General features: G+C 39.7%; 1 protein-coding gene across 1 annotated transcript; it reads left to right on the top strand.

The window, feature by feature from the left end:
• Positions 1-1,741: 1,741 nt before the first annotated feature.
• On the top strand, positions 1,742-12,260 carry DTD2 (D-aminoacyl-tRNA deacylase 2). Its single transcript, XM_025870199.2, has 3 exons — positions 1,742-2,582; positions 6,455-6,524; positions 10,716-12,260. The coding sequence occupies exons 1-3, from the start codon at positions 2,472-2,474 to the stop codon at positions 11,039-11,041; spliced, it is 507 nt and encodes a 168-aa protein (XP_025725984.1). The 5' UTR covers positions 1,742-2,471; the 3' UTR covers positions 11,042-12,260.
• The last annotated feature ends 270 nt before the right edge of the window (positions 12,261-12,530 follow it).

Here is a 12,530-nt window from a genome sequence, read left to right as displayed (position 1 = left end):
AGAAGCAGGCTCCCCACTGAGCAGGGAGCCCAATGTGGGGCTCGATCCCAGGACCCTGGGATCATGACCTGAACCGAAGGCAGACGCTTAACCGACTGAGCCACCCAGGTGCCCCTCACCTTTTACTTGACTTGAAGGAAATTGTACAACGTGCGCCACCTCAACATTACATATGATATGAGAGAAAATTCCAAAGTGAAGTAAACATTGGTAAGAGAATCCCTCAAAAATAGGGTCAGGGAGTATGGAAGAAGCAAGGCATATGCACGTCTGTTTCAATTTTTGGAACACCCTGGACTTTTGACTTTTGTCAATTTCACCTCTGCCACCTTCTAGAACATATCCTTCTACTTTGGACTGGAATAGAGATAATGTAACCTCTATCAGCCAAATAGTCCATTGTTTATTAGATAGTTTAACTCTGTCGGCACCAATCACAATTCAATCAAAGGAAGTCATATAACCTCCTGGGCTTTGCCTTTATACGTCTGCACTTTCCACCTACAATTCTCAACACATTTTCAATTTCAGTCCACTCTGTGGCTCCAGGACTGTAATCCCTAAGACCCCAAAATAAATGCTCCTGGCTGCTTTACAGCCTCTTCTTCTTGCCTGACAATGGGTATAACTGTTTTATAACAAAAAGTGATGTATCTGTGAAGACTGCTGCATATTATATCATCTCAGCACTCCAGGCAAGAACCACTGTTTATCTATTTGTTTTCAATTTACCCCACTGGGACTTACTGATAAAATTCTATTTTCTTTACTCCTAGTGCTTTATGTTTATTCACATTCTATTATTTTATTGCATGTATGTCTTGCCTTCTTAAATTCTTTGTGGAAAGAGACTAGAAGGTCAAAAAATAAAATACAGAAAGGAATACTTTAGTGCCTACTCTCTACTGCCCTCTGCAGGTGGAAGGAAAGAATAAGTGAGTCACAACCTATACTACCTGCAGTAGTGTCCAAGAGATTCTCACCTAACAGAAAGGTTTAAAGCAACCGGTGACTTTTGAGAGATTAACCATTACCAAGCAGACTCCACCTATTCACAGGACGGATGTCCCAATTTGCTAAAGTCCCTTCACCGTGGAAAGATCTCTAGGAACCATATATCCTATTTTCAAGAAAACTTGCTGTCTCCTGTACTCATATACAAATGCACGTCATAGTCCTCTCTTACTCTGGGTCAAGGCTAAGAGCCTTTATGTCAAATTCCCTTACAGCCCTGTAAAACTTGAGTCCGGGAGTGAAGAGAAAAGAGATTCAATAGTTATAATGACACAAAGGCACAAACAATGCAACTTGTCTGTGCTTTGCCGACAAATGTCAACGAACGCAGGAACCCCTGCAATGCAGCAATCAGAGATAATGGGAGATTTTGCTTTTGGTTTTTACAGAAAGTGTAAAGCAGCCTGCAAGATGACCAGCAAACAGGCAGCGTCCATTTTGTGTAGAAAGGACCGTTGATTATGCATGGGTTATTTTCTTCAGTCACACTACTTTATATGGATAGCAACACTGTCAGTGATGTCATCTTCCAAAACAACAGGCCCGAATGTATAGGCATATTGTGCCAACTGAGCCCAAATCAATGACCTGAGTAATGTAATCATGGTAGCACTATTATTCCTCATCTAAACCCTCCAAGCCCAAAGAAAAATAATGCTAATCTGATGCATATTCAAGGAATAGGTTATGTGGGAAAGAAGATCAAACCTTTGTCTAATTTTTATTTACATTCTAATATGTATTTACAGGAAACCCCACAAAATTTAGCATCATTATGTGCATCAGAATATGTCATTTTATTTTTGCATTAGAGCAGGTTAAAAAATTTATTAACAATGACACACTCTCTTGGATAAGAATATTTTTAGCGAGGATATTTTCTAAAGAACTGCACTCCAAATGTGCATTCACATAGCATACCAACATTTTTCCAAAACTGCAGCGTCAGAATAATTTATAGCATTCCTGACAGACGAGATATCATTGTTTTATTGATAGGAGTTAAGGAAATTTTTGAAAGATTTATAGCTTTTAGTTCCATTTCTGCTTGTTTTATGATTCAACTGATTCATTCTATTTACCTACCTTCATAATGGGAATAAGGACTTAAGCAGATTTAAAATTTCTCAACGTCTGGAAACAAGCTTTCTGAGCTATGTTTCTTTAAACGGTGTGTATGGAAGAGATCTAATGAGTCTTTCCACTCGTTTAAAGTATACACTGAGCGCTCTCTACAAAGTTGGATAGGTTCACCGTAGGAGTCAATACATTGTCCTCGAAGACCACACATCCGGGTCACCTTGGAGCAAGGCAGAGGCCCCGCCCCCCTAGGGGTGGTGCCACGGGCCCGTAGAACGTCCCGCCGCCATGATCCGCCACGTCCTCCCCGCGCGCTGGAGGCGGAGCCTGCGCGGCGCGATCCTCGAACGAATCGGATTGCAACGCGGGTTCAAACCATGTCTGAGAGCGGCCGGATACCTCACGCCCGGGCGCTTCTGCAGCAGTGCCTGCACGCCAGGCTGCAAGTACGTCCAGCCGAGGGAGACGCCGAGAGCCAGTGGGTGGAGGTAACGTCAGCCCCTCAACTCGCGGTACCGCGTGCAGGGGCGGGCCTTCCTGCGTTCTTTTGGTAATCGGCCTCCCCCCCCCCCCCCCCCGTCTCCCTCCGCGCTGGCGGTGCGTGGCGCCCGCACGTGCTGTGGGCGGTGCGGACTTACGCTCAGCCCACCCACCTCCTCCCGCAGAGGCCTGGGGGCCCTGGCCCTTCCCTTTCTTCCTCAGACTTCTTCCGCCGGCGGGAGAGCGTGTACCTTGCTTAGGACCGCGGGAATTTGAACTTCGTCTCACCTTCTGCCTACCTGAGCTTGGTGGACTTGAGGCCTAATTGTCTCAGATCTCTTGCTTCAAAAGAGCGAGGGCCTTGCCACGTCCTTTGCTTTGCTCGGGCTGCTGGTGGCTAGGGCTGGTCTGGTTCGAGCTTGTAGGTTAGATTAGTTGCTAACGTTCAAGACCTGTTTTGACTTGTGCTCCAGATCCTGTGGAATTCCCTCTTATGTAGACTGCAGCTAGGTACAGAAATGAGACTTCCCGTGAAACAATTCTTTTTTCAAGAAACTTAAAAATTTTACGTATTTGCAACCAGAAACAAAGACTACTACTTTTATTATAACGTGTTGTTATTGAACACAGTTCCTCCGAAGAATTTAAAAAACACACCGATAGAAGTTCCTTCCACTTTAGTATTTGCCCTTTTTTTTTTTTTTTAAAGATTTTATTTATTTATTTGACAGAGATAGAGAGGGAGAGCACAAGCACGGGGAGAGGGAGAGGGAGAAGCAGGCTTCCCGCTGAACAGGGAGCCCGATGTGGGGCTCGATCCCAGGACTCTGGGATCATGACCTGAACCGAAGGCAGGCGTCCAACAACAGACCCACCCAGGCATCCCTAGTATTTGCCCTTTAAAGACAGCCTGCCCCAAGTCTATGCAAAAACAGAATGTTCTTTAACGCCCCTGACCTATTTTTGGAGTAAGTTAAAATGAAGAAAAATTAGTTGATAATTAAGGCTTTTGGAGATACTCGAAAACTTAAAGTAGGAGCATCTTTTTCACTCAGTCCCAGATGTAGTATTCAGTCCCAGATGTAGCATTCCTTAACACAGTCCTAGTCATTATGTTAAATATTACTGATAAACTACGATATGTGGGTGGTTATTCTTAAATCAGAATCTATTACTCTTCTAATTTAGAAATGTTTATAAGCACAAATATTCCTATATTTCCCCTACCCATTTCTTTCTCAAAAATTCATGTTTCTTGTTTTTGTTATGCAACCCCCTTTTTTGAGGTCTTGATTTCTCTTCTGTATTGTGGAATTTTGTTCTTTTCATATTTGTCGTCCTATCCAAAGAATTGCCTATTTTTATAGTTAAATCTTGGGGCTATAAATTCCAAACTATTAATCATTTAGATTTCTTCCATTTTTTAAATCTTTTTAATATTCTTCATGCCACAGTTCCTTATGCAAAATCATACTTTATTGCAGCCTTCCAAACTATCGGTTTGTGTTGATAAACTCTAAAAGCTATTCTAAAGCTTTCTATTTCACTCCCACACATAGCTAAATTAGTATAAAGAACTGACAGATAGTGAGAAAGTAAATTTTTTCCTCCTTTTCAAACATCCTCTTCCCTATTCTATTAAAAGTTATAATTTTTTTAAAGTAATATTGTTTTGTCAAAAAATTTGAAGGTTACTTTGTGTGCTCAGTTTTATTCATTTAGACCATTGCTGTCACAGGCTAATGTTTTTCTTCCCGAAAAGGTGAACATTTTAAAATTATGGTGAGAGGGCTGCCTGGGTGTTTCAGTTGGTTAAGCCTCTGACTCTTGGTTTCAGCTCAGGTCATGATCCCATGAGTGGTGGGATCCAGCCCTGCATTGGGCTCAGAGCTAAGCAGAGTCTGCTTGAAGATTCTCTCCCTCTGCCTGTCCCCCTGCTCCTGCATGTGCTTGCTCTCTGTCTCTGCTCTCTAAAATAAATAAATAAATCTTAAAAATTAAAAAAAAAAAACAACTATGGTGAGAATTATATGTAATTTCCTATATATTTAAAATGTTTTCTACCAAAAGAAGCTAAAAGAAAAGTGGTTCTGACTTGAAGAGGGGAATTTGTAGGACACAACTTAAGATCTATTATTGGAATAAACTAAAAGAAAATACCTTAATGAGGAGGTAGTGTGGTGGGTGGAAGGAACAGGTGTCTTTCTGCATATCATTAGATATTTAATTCTGACATTGCAAGTGTCCAAATACGAATATGCCTGAGATTTTGACTGAATGTGCTTGAGATTTGGGCTGGTACTAAAACGATCCTGGTGGAGTGACCTGTGACAGTGGTGCAAATACCTGTATCATTCATCCTGCCAGACCTTTGCTTGTTCCAGAAGCACATTTGCACTTCTTAAAAATTACTTATTTTCCAGTAAATCAAGAGTGAGTGCAAAGCTGCATTTATGTTTATATAGAAGACTATTTGGATAACAGAGCCTGTAAGATACAGTTGAACTTAAATGCAAACAACAGATAAATTGAGTCCCTATCATGTCTGTAAAGTGCTTTGGGAATTAAAATGTAAAATAAATTGTGCTTCAGCCCTTAAATTTATTTTTACATACTAATTTAATAAACACTTATATAGCTCTTACTATGAGCTAGGCACTGTTTTAAGCACTTTACAAATATTAATTTAATATTTTTTTAAAAGATTTTTTTATTTATTTGACAGACACAGCGAGAGAAGGAACACAAGCAGTGGAGTGGGAGAGGGAGAACCAGGCTTCCTGCTGAGCAGGGAGCCCGATGCGGGGCTCGATCCCAGGACCCCGGGATCATGACCCGAGCCGAAGGCAGATGCCTAACGACTGAGCCACCCAGGTGCCCCAATTTAATCTTTATAATAGCTCTTAGACTCAACAAGGTTCATCTACAAAATAAGAAATTTAATGATTCACTCAGCAGCAAAATCAGTCATTTATCATTTCTCTCTTTTCCATATATATCCTACAAGAGCTAATAAAGAAATACCCAAGTCATTGTATTTAAAAGTTTACATTCCTGAGGCACCTGGGTGGCTCAGCCAGTTGGGCATCCAATTCAGTTTCAGCTCAGGTCATGATCTCAGTGTCGTGGAATTGAGTTCATCTTAGATGGGCTCTGCACTGGGGGTGGAGCCTGCCTGGGATTCTCTCTGTCCCTCTCCCTTTCGAGCTCGCTCTCTTAAAAAACAAAACAAAACAAAAAAAATCTTACATTCCTATTAACAGACAACCTCATGATGTAGAACTTAATATCATAAATGCAGTATCAAGGCTTAATCACTGTTGATTTAAAGCATTGACAATAACAAAAAATAATTGGACAGTTTTTGGAATTTAGTGAAGTAGAGTCAGACCCTTAGTTTTATTACCTGCAAGTAAATGGATTTGGAAGAATAAAGAGTAATGACGTCAAAAGACATCAGTCACGCTGTTGCTTCTACATCAGCCATATCTAATATAGTGTGAATTCATTTGGTGTTGAATAAATGGGGCTCAGCAAACTACACATTTCTAAGTGTCAGCCTTACTTAAGGGAGAGGAGGCTGGTTCATACTCATAATGACTTTGACTAGAAGTAAATGTTTGAGGGTACAACTTGTGGTCTTCACTGCTCTTGGTTATATCTTAAACTTAATTTTTGTAAGAAATGATAATTGAGGTGATTAAATATTGAAAAAGATTTTGTTTTCTCACATATTTAAAAAATCAAATCTGTTATAAAAATGTATTTCTCTTCCTGTGGGTTTAATCTCCATATAGCAGTTTTGAAACTTTAGTCATTTACTTCTGTATCTCTATGTAGTTTTTTTCTAATCTGAGTTTTCTCTGGTGATTTCTCATAGGTTCAGAGAGGATTAGTAATCTACGTGTGTTTTTTCAAGGGAGCTAATAAAGAACTTCTTCCCAAAATGGGTATGTACTTGATGTTTGTTTTTTAAAAGTAAAAATGAGTAGGAACAGATAGATGAACCAGAAGAGGTAAAAACCACAATCTTAAGTTGTACTGGTAAGTTTTAAATGAGTTAACTCTACAGTTGTTGGCTTTAGCTACTTTTGCCTTTTCTAAAGTTTAAAGTAAGCAAGTGTGGTGAGATTCTTTCAAAACATCTGCACCATTTCATATGGCTTATAGATTAGTTTAGGACAGGGTACACACATGCGTGCGCACACAGATAACACACTTGAGATCCAGCCACGTTTCTAGCAGAAACTTGTTAGCAGGGTGGCCACATAGGAAGAAGCAGATGCTTCATTTCTTTCTTTTTTTTTTATTTTTAAGATTTTATTTCTTTATTTGACAGAACAAGTAGGCAGAGCAGCAGGCGGAGGGAGAGGGAGAAGCAGGCTTCCTGCTGAGCAGGGAGCCCAACACGGGGCTCGATCCCAGGACTCTGGGATCATGACCTGAGCAGAAGGCAGACGCTTAACTGACTGAGCCACCCAGGCGCCCCAGATGCTTCATTTCTTAATATAGTTTCCTTAACTCCCACAGTCCCTGACAGGGTCATGTTGGTGACACTGTATGTGCAAGATGTGGGTCCCATCAAATCTGGATAGCTAAGTCTTATATCATTATTAGGAAAATTTTAAATTATTTATGCACCTTTTTTTAAATAAGAAATGTATATAAATATAAGGTTCTCCTGATCTTGAACAAGGTTCAGTGTCATCACAACCGTACCTCCTCCAGGGACAGAAAAGCTGGGTCAGTGTTCAGTTATCTCTGAACACTAATTTACCTGCCTGCAGTTCTCCACTGTCTCTGATAGTCCATAGCACTGCACATTCCTTGTGATAATTACATAGTTTCAGATACACCACATCAAATACTAGATAGTATTTGACAAAATATGTATAAAAAACCTGAGTTAATGAAGTTATCCCTAAGGTTGGGGACAGGTTATATTCTCTTTATTAGTAGCAGACAGCACCCGTTAGTTGGATTAATAAGAAATATAAATTATACAAATGGGTAGTTGTGACATGCAGAAGTTAACCTAGAAGAGCTTCAAGTAGTGGCACTCCAGGGTATATAGCCCAATGAGGAACCTCTGGGGCAAAAGACTAAAATCTCCCAGAGGTAATTTTATACCAAGACATCAAACATGTTTGACAACTTTGTCAGATGAAAATTAGACTTTAAGGACTATGATAGGTAAGGGGGAAAGCCAATAACTGATGGTTTGAAATTTGATTCTGGAAGATAATAGGGAGCTTTCTAGGGTTTAAAGAGAAAATGGGTGCCTGGCTGGCTCAGTCAGTGGAGCATGCAACTCTTGATCTCAGGATCATGAGTTCAAGCCCCATGTTGGGATATAGAGATTACTTTTAAAAAGGGGGAGGGGGGCGCCTGGGTGGCTCAATCGTTTTAAGCGTCTGCCTTCAGTTCAGGTCATGATCCCAGGGTCCTGGGATCGAGCCCCACATCGGGCTCCCTGCTCAGCGGGAAGCCTGCTTCTCCCTCTCTCACTCCCCTTGCTTGTGTTCCTTCTCTCCCTGTGTCTCTCTCTGTCAAATAAATAAATAAAATCCTAAAAAAATAAAATAATAGAGCAAATGAAATGAGGGCTCCTATTACAGAGGATGATTTGCCAAGACCTATTGCTTGGGTATTGGACATTGTGTCCATTTTCCTAAGTTAATATTTTGCCTTGAATTAAGTCTTTATTGACCATAGAAAGTATGGTAGAAATCTACAAAAACAGGAAGAGAATTTTTGTCATTATGACTTAAGATTGACTCCTAAAGTTGTTTCATACTTTCTTAAGTGACTCTTAAGCATAATAAAATGAAATGAGCCAACCAAATCCAAGCTACATTTTGTGTAATAGTAAATAAATCTTGTGTGCTTCCATCTATGTCTAAGTTCATTCTGAATACATACATTAAGACTGTGATGAATTAGGAGGTCTACCTTAACTCTTTTAGTGGACAGTCGAAAATAAAACTGTATATATCACGATTCTCAGTAAAGAACAGAAATTCTATCCCATTCTGCTGGTTGGTGTGAGTTATAAAGAAAAAAAGTCCATCTGTTATTGATAGCATTAGCTTGTACTTCCTTTATTCCAGGAGGCAAAGTAAGCCTGTATGGTGGGATTCTCTTAAATCCCACCTCATACTTATTACATGGATTCAGGTCTTTCTAATCAAATCATGTATCCCTTGGGAACATAACCAGTTATATCCATAAAGTCTGAAGTTACATGGCTAACATAGAGATGTGCAGAATCTTTCTCAGTTCATCTTCAGTATAATTGAACTGAGATCCAGGAACCTGTCAAAGCTTAACTTCCCATATACATCATTGGAGATACTAGATTGATAACCTGTCTTAAGATCTTTGAGTTTCCAACATACCATTGATTCCTTGTCTCATTTTAATTCTACTTACTGACAGTTGTGTTATATTTATTTCTACATACTGATATTTGTATACCAACAACATTAATTGAATTTTCAGTTATAGCCAGTAGAGGGAGGTGTGAGGAAGTATAATAACTTGTACTTACCTCACTCGCCTGTTATTCCAAAATTGTCTACTTAGTCTGTCACTAGCCTGAGGCCTGGCTAGCTGGATAGAGATTTCCCTTGGAAGAAAGTGCCCTGGAGAGTTACAGTTTCCTTAGAAGCAATCAATAACAACTGCTGGCTATATAGCAAAGTCCTATTCATAAGAGAGAAAATTAGAGGTATTTTAAAATAGATATTAGTTGAAAATTGAAAATGCTTAGTGCATACTTTAGGAATTCATTTGGGTGTTCATCTTGGCAGGTTTCTACCAGGTCAATTCCCTGATCTGTAGAGTGGGGCAACCAGACTGAGTCTTTCCTAATATTACTACAAACCTTCCAGTACTTGAAACCATTGACAACCCTACTAGAAAGCATACCTTTTCAAGCCTAATTATTGGGTAGGAGTGTGAGATCTATATAGTTTCTTTTACCATTTGTCCTCTGAGGAATATTTTTTTTTAAGATTTTATTTATTTGAGAGAGAGAGTGTGTGTGTGCAAGCATGGGAAGGGGCAGAGGAAAAGGAGAGAGAGAATCTCAAGCAGACTCCATGCCAAGCATGGAGCCCGAATGGGGGCTTGATCTCAACCACCCTGAGATCATGACTTGAGCTTAAAACAAGAGTTAGATGCTTAACCGACAAACCACCCAGGCGCCCCTGAGGAGTATTCTTTATAAGCAGATGTTATTTATACCCTTTATAGAGTCAAGAAGATCCTAAGGCTATTCGTATTAGGTGTTTCTTTTGTTTACTGTTTTGAAAGTAGCTAATGTTAAGATGTAAAGGTTTTCTAAGTTTAGACTTTTAGCTAGACATAGATATTTATGGCTTTTTTGACAGTTCTTAATAGCTATAAAAGTATAGTGTCATAAATGCCATAAAAATAATAACACCATGTTTTCTTGTGTGTTTATGAACATAATGCCAGTATACCTTTTGATTTACTTTTTTGGTTGTAACAGTGAATTTCTGATGATGCTTGTTTTCAGCTTTACTCCTCTCCCATGGGTTACATCTGTCATATGATTAGACTGTGTTAAATAGTGCCTTTGAGATTATGAAACTGCAAAATTATCTGGTTTATAATCATAATGAACCTGGAACCTTTGTCTCACCTTAGAACTCTAGGCAGTTAAGTTACTCTAAGATTTCTGTTTAATATTCTTTGTTATAAAGCAGAATTTAGTGTGGAGGATTCATCATGGCCTTTTTCCAATGAGATTTGCTTATGGAATATAAAAAGGAACAAAAATGCAAAATCTTTTCATGTATCCCCCTGGGACAACAATATTTTGAGGTTTCAGTATACAGTTAATTTTTAGTCATTACTGCATGAATTTATTGTTAGGAATCTTGACTGCCCAGTTGGATTTAAAACATCATGCCATTTTTTGCATGAAATTTGCCTTATTTTCCTGCTTAGATCATTTAGCTTAGTGAAGCAGTTCTTTAAATCTGAGCAGAGATTTTGGGTAAAAAGCATGAGCCAACAAACTAGATTTTAAACATGAGATTTGCTGACTGGATGATTATTGGTTTTCTTCATGTTTCTCACTTCAAGATGTTTTGCCTTTCTTCCCCACCCAGTTAATACACTGTTAAATGTGAAGTTAAGTGAAACAGAAAACGGTAAGCACGTGTCTATATTGGACCTCCCTGGCAATGTTCTAATCATCCCTCAAGCCACCCTTGGGGGGAGAGTAAAAGGAAGAAACATGCAGTATCACTCTAACTCTGGAAAAGAAGAAGGCTTGGAACTTTATTCCCAATTTGTGACTCTATGTGAAAAAGAACTGGCTGCCAACAGCAAGTGTGCTGAAGCTGGGGTTGTGGTGGAACATGGTACATACGGGAACAGGCAGGTGTTACAGCTGGATACCAATGGACCATACACACACCTAATTGAGTTTTGAAAAATTAAAAAGTTAGTTTCTACAGTTGTTTTCTGGTATAAAATGGTCTCAACTATAATTCGATTTTCTTCCTCTTCTTGAATACCTTAATCTGCAGCATTTTTAGACAAGAAAATCCTGGGTCCTATCCATACCTCTGCAACCTGTTAATTGGATGACCTTGCCTTGCCAAGTCACCAAACTCTGGATCTCATTCACCTTTCATCCTGCTTTCCCCTACACTTCCACTTGAAAACTTGAAAAATGCTTTCTATTCACCTTATAGTCACTGTGTAAATGTTCTTAGAGAGCTGTACTTAAGTATTTTGCATGAAGAATTTTGTGCGATCAAGAAAAATATTTCTTATACCCTCAAATGTATGAAGTATGTAATAAAAATAACTTTGTATTAAAATTAGGTAAAATCCCACACAAACCGATTGCAGTTTTGTCAGTTTTGTTTTACTATTTCAGTTTTCCATATTCTGAATGAAAACAATACATTATTTACTATTCTTTTTAATAATATCTGTGAAAATGTCTAGAAATGTTATTGTGCATTATATTACTTTCCAAGGACATCCAAGTGCTTTAAATTGTTTTAAGAATCTAGTTGAGGGGCGCCTGGGTGGTTCAGTCGGTTAAGCATCTGCCTTCCGCTCAGGTCATGATCCCAGGGTCCTGGGATCAAGTTCCACATCAGGCTCCTTGCTCAGCGGGAAGCCTGCTTCTCCCTATGCCTACCACTCCCCCTGCTTGTGCTCTCTCTCGCTCTCTCTCTGACAAATAAAAAAATCTTTAAAAAAAAAAATAATCTGTAGTTGAGGGGTGCCTGGGTGGCTCAGTCGGTTAAGCGACTGCCTTCAGCTCAGGTTGTGATTTTGGAGTCCTGGGATGGAGCCCTGCACAGGCTCTGTGCTCAGTGATTGGTCTGCCTCTCCCTCTGCCTCTGTGCTCTCTCTCACTCTCAAGCAAATAAGTAAAATCTTAAAAAAAAAATCTTAAGTTGATACAAGAACAAGGTATGAAGATTAAAAAATGTTTTTATTTGGGGCGCCTGGGTGGCTCAGTCATTAGGCGTCTGCCTTCAGCTCAGGTCGTGATGGGATCAAACCCCACATTGGGCTCCCTGCTCCGCGGGAAGCCTGCTTCTCCTCCTCCCACTCCCCCTGCTTGTGTTCCCTCTCTCACTGTGTCTCTCTCTGTCAAATAAAATCTTTTTTAAAAAGTTTTTATTTAATATACCAATTGGTTAATTAATACTTCTTTTTTTTTTTAATGTTTTATTTATTCATGAAAGTCAGAGAGAGAGAGAGAGAGAGAGAGAGGCAGAGGCAGAGGGAGAAGCAGGCTCCCCGCCTAGCAGGGAGCCCGATGCGGGACTCGATCCCAGGACCCTGGGATCATGACCTGAGCCGAAGGCAGACGCTTAACCATCGGAGCCACCCAGGCGCCCTTAATTAATACTTCTGTTTCTCAGTTTTTTTAACCAAAATAATGTATGTCTCAT

Source organism: Callorhinus ursinus, unplaced genomic scaffold, assembly GCF_003265705.2.
Source record: "Callorhinus ursinus isolate GAN/ISIS: 27379988/994484 unplaced genomic scaffold, GSC_fseal_2.0 scaffold8, whole genome shotgun sequence".
Classification (NCBI taxonomy): Eukaryota; Metazoa; Chordata; class Mammalia; order Carnivora; family Otariidae; genus Callorhinus; species Callorhinus ursinus.
This window is presented reverse-complemented; position numbering and strand designations above follow the sequence as displayed.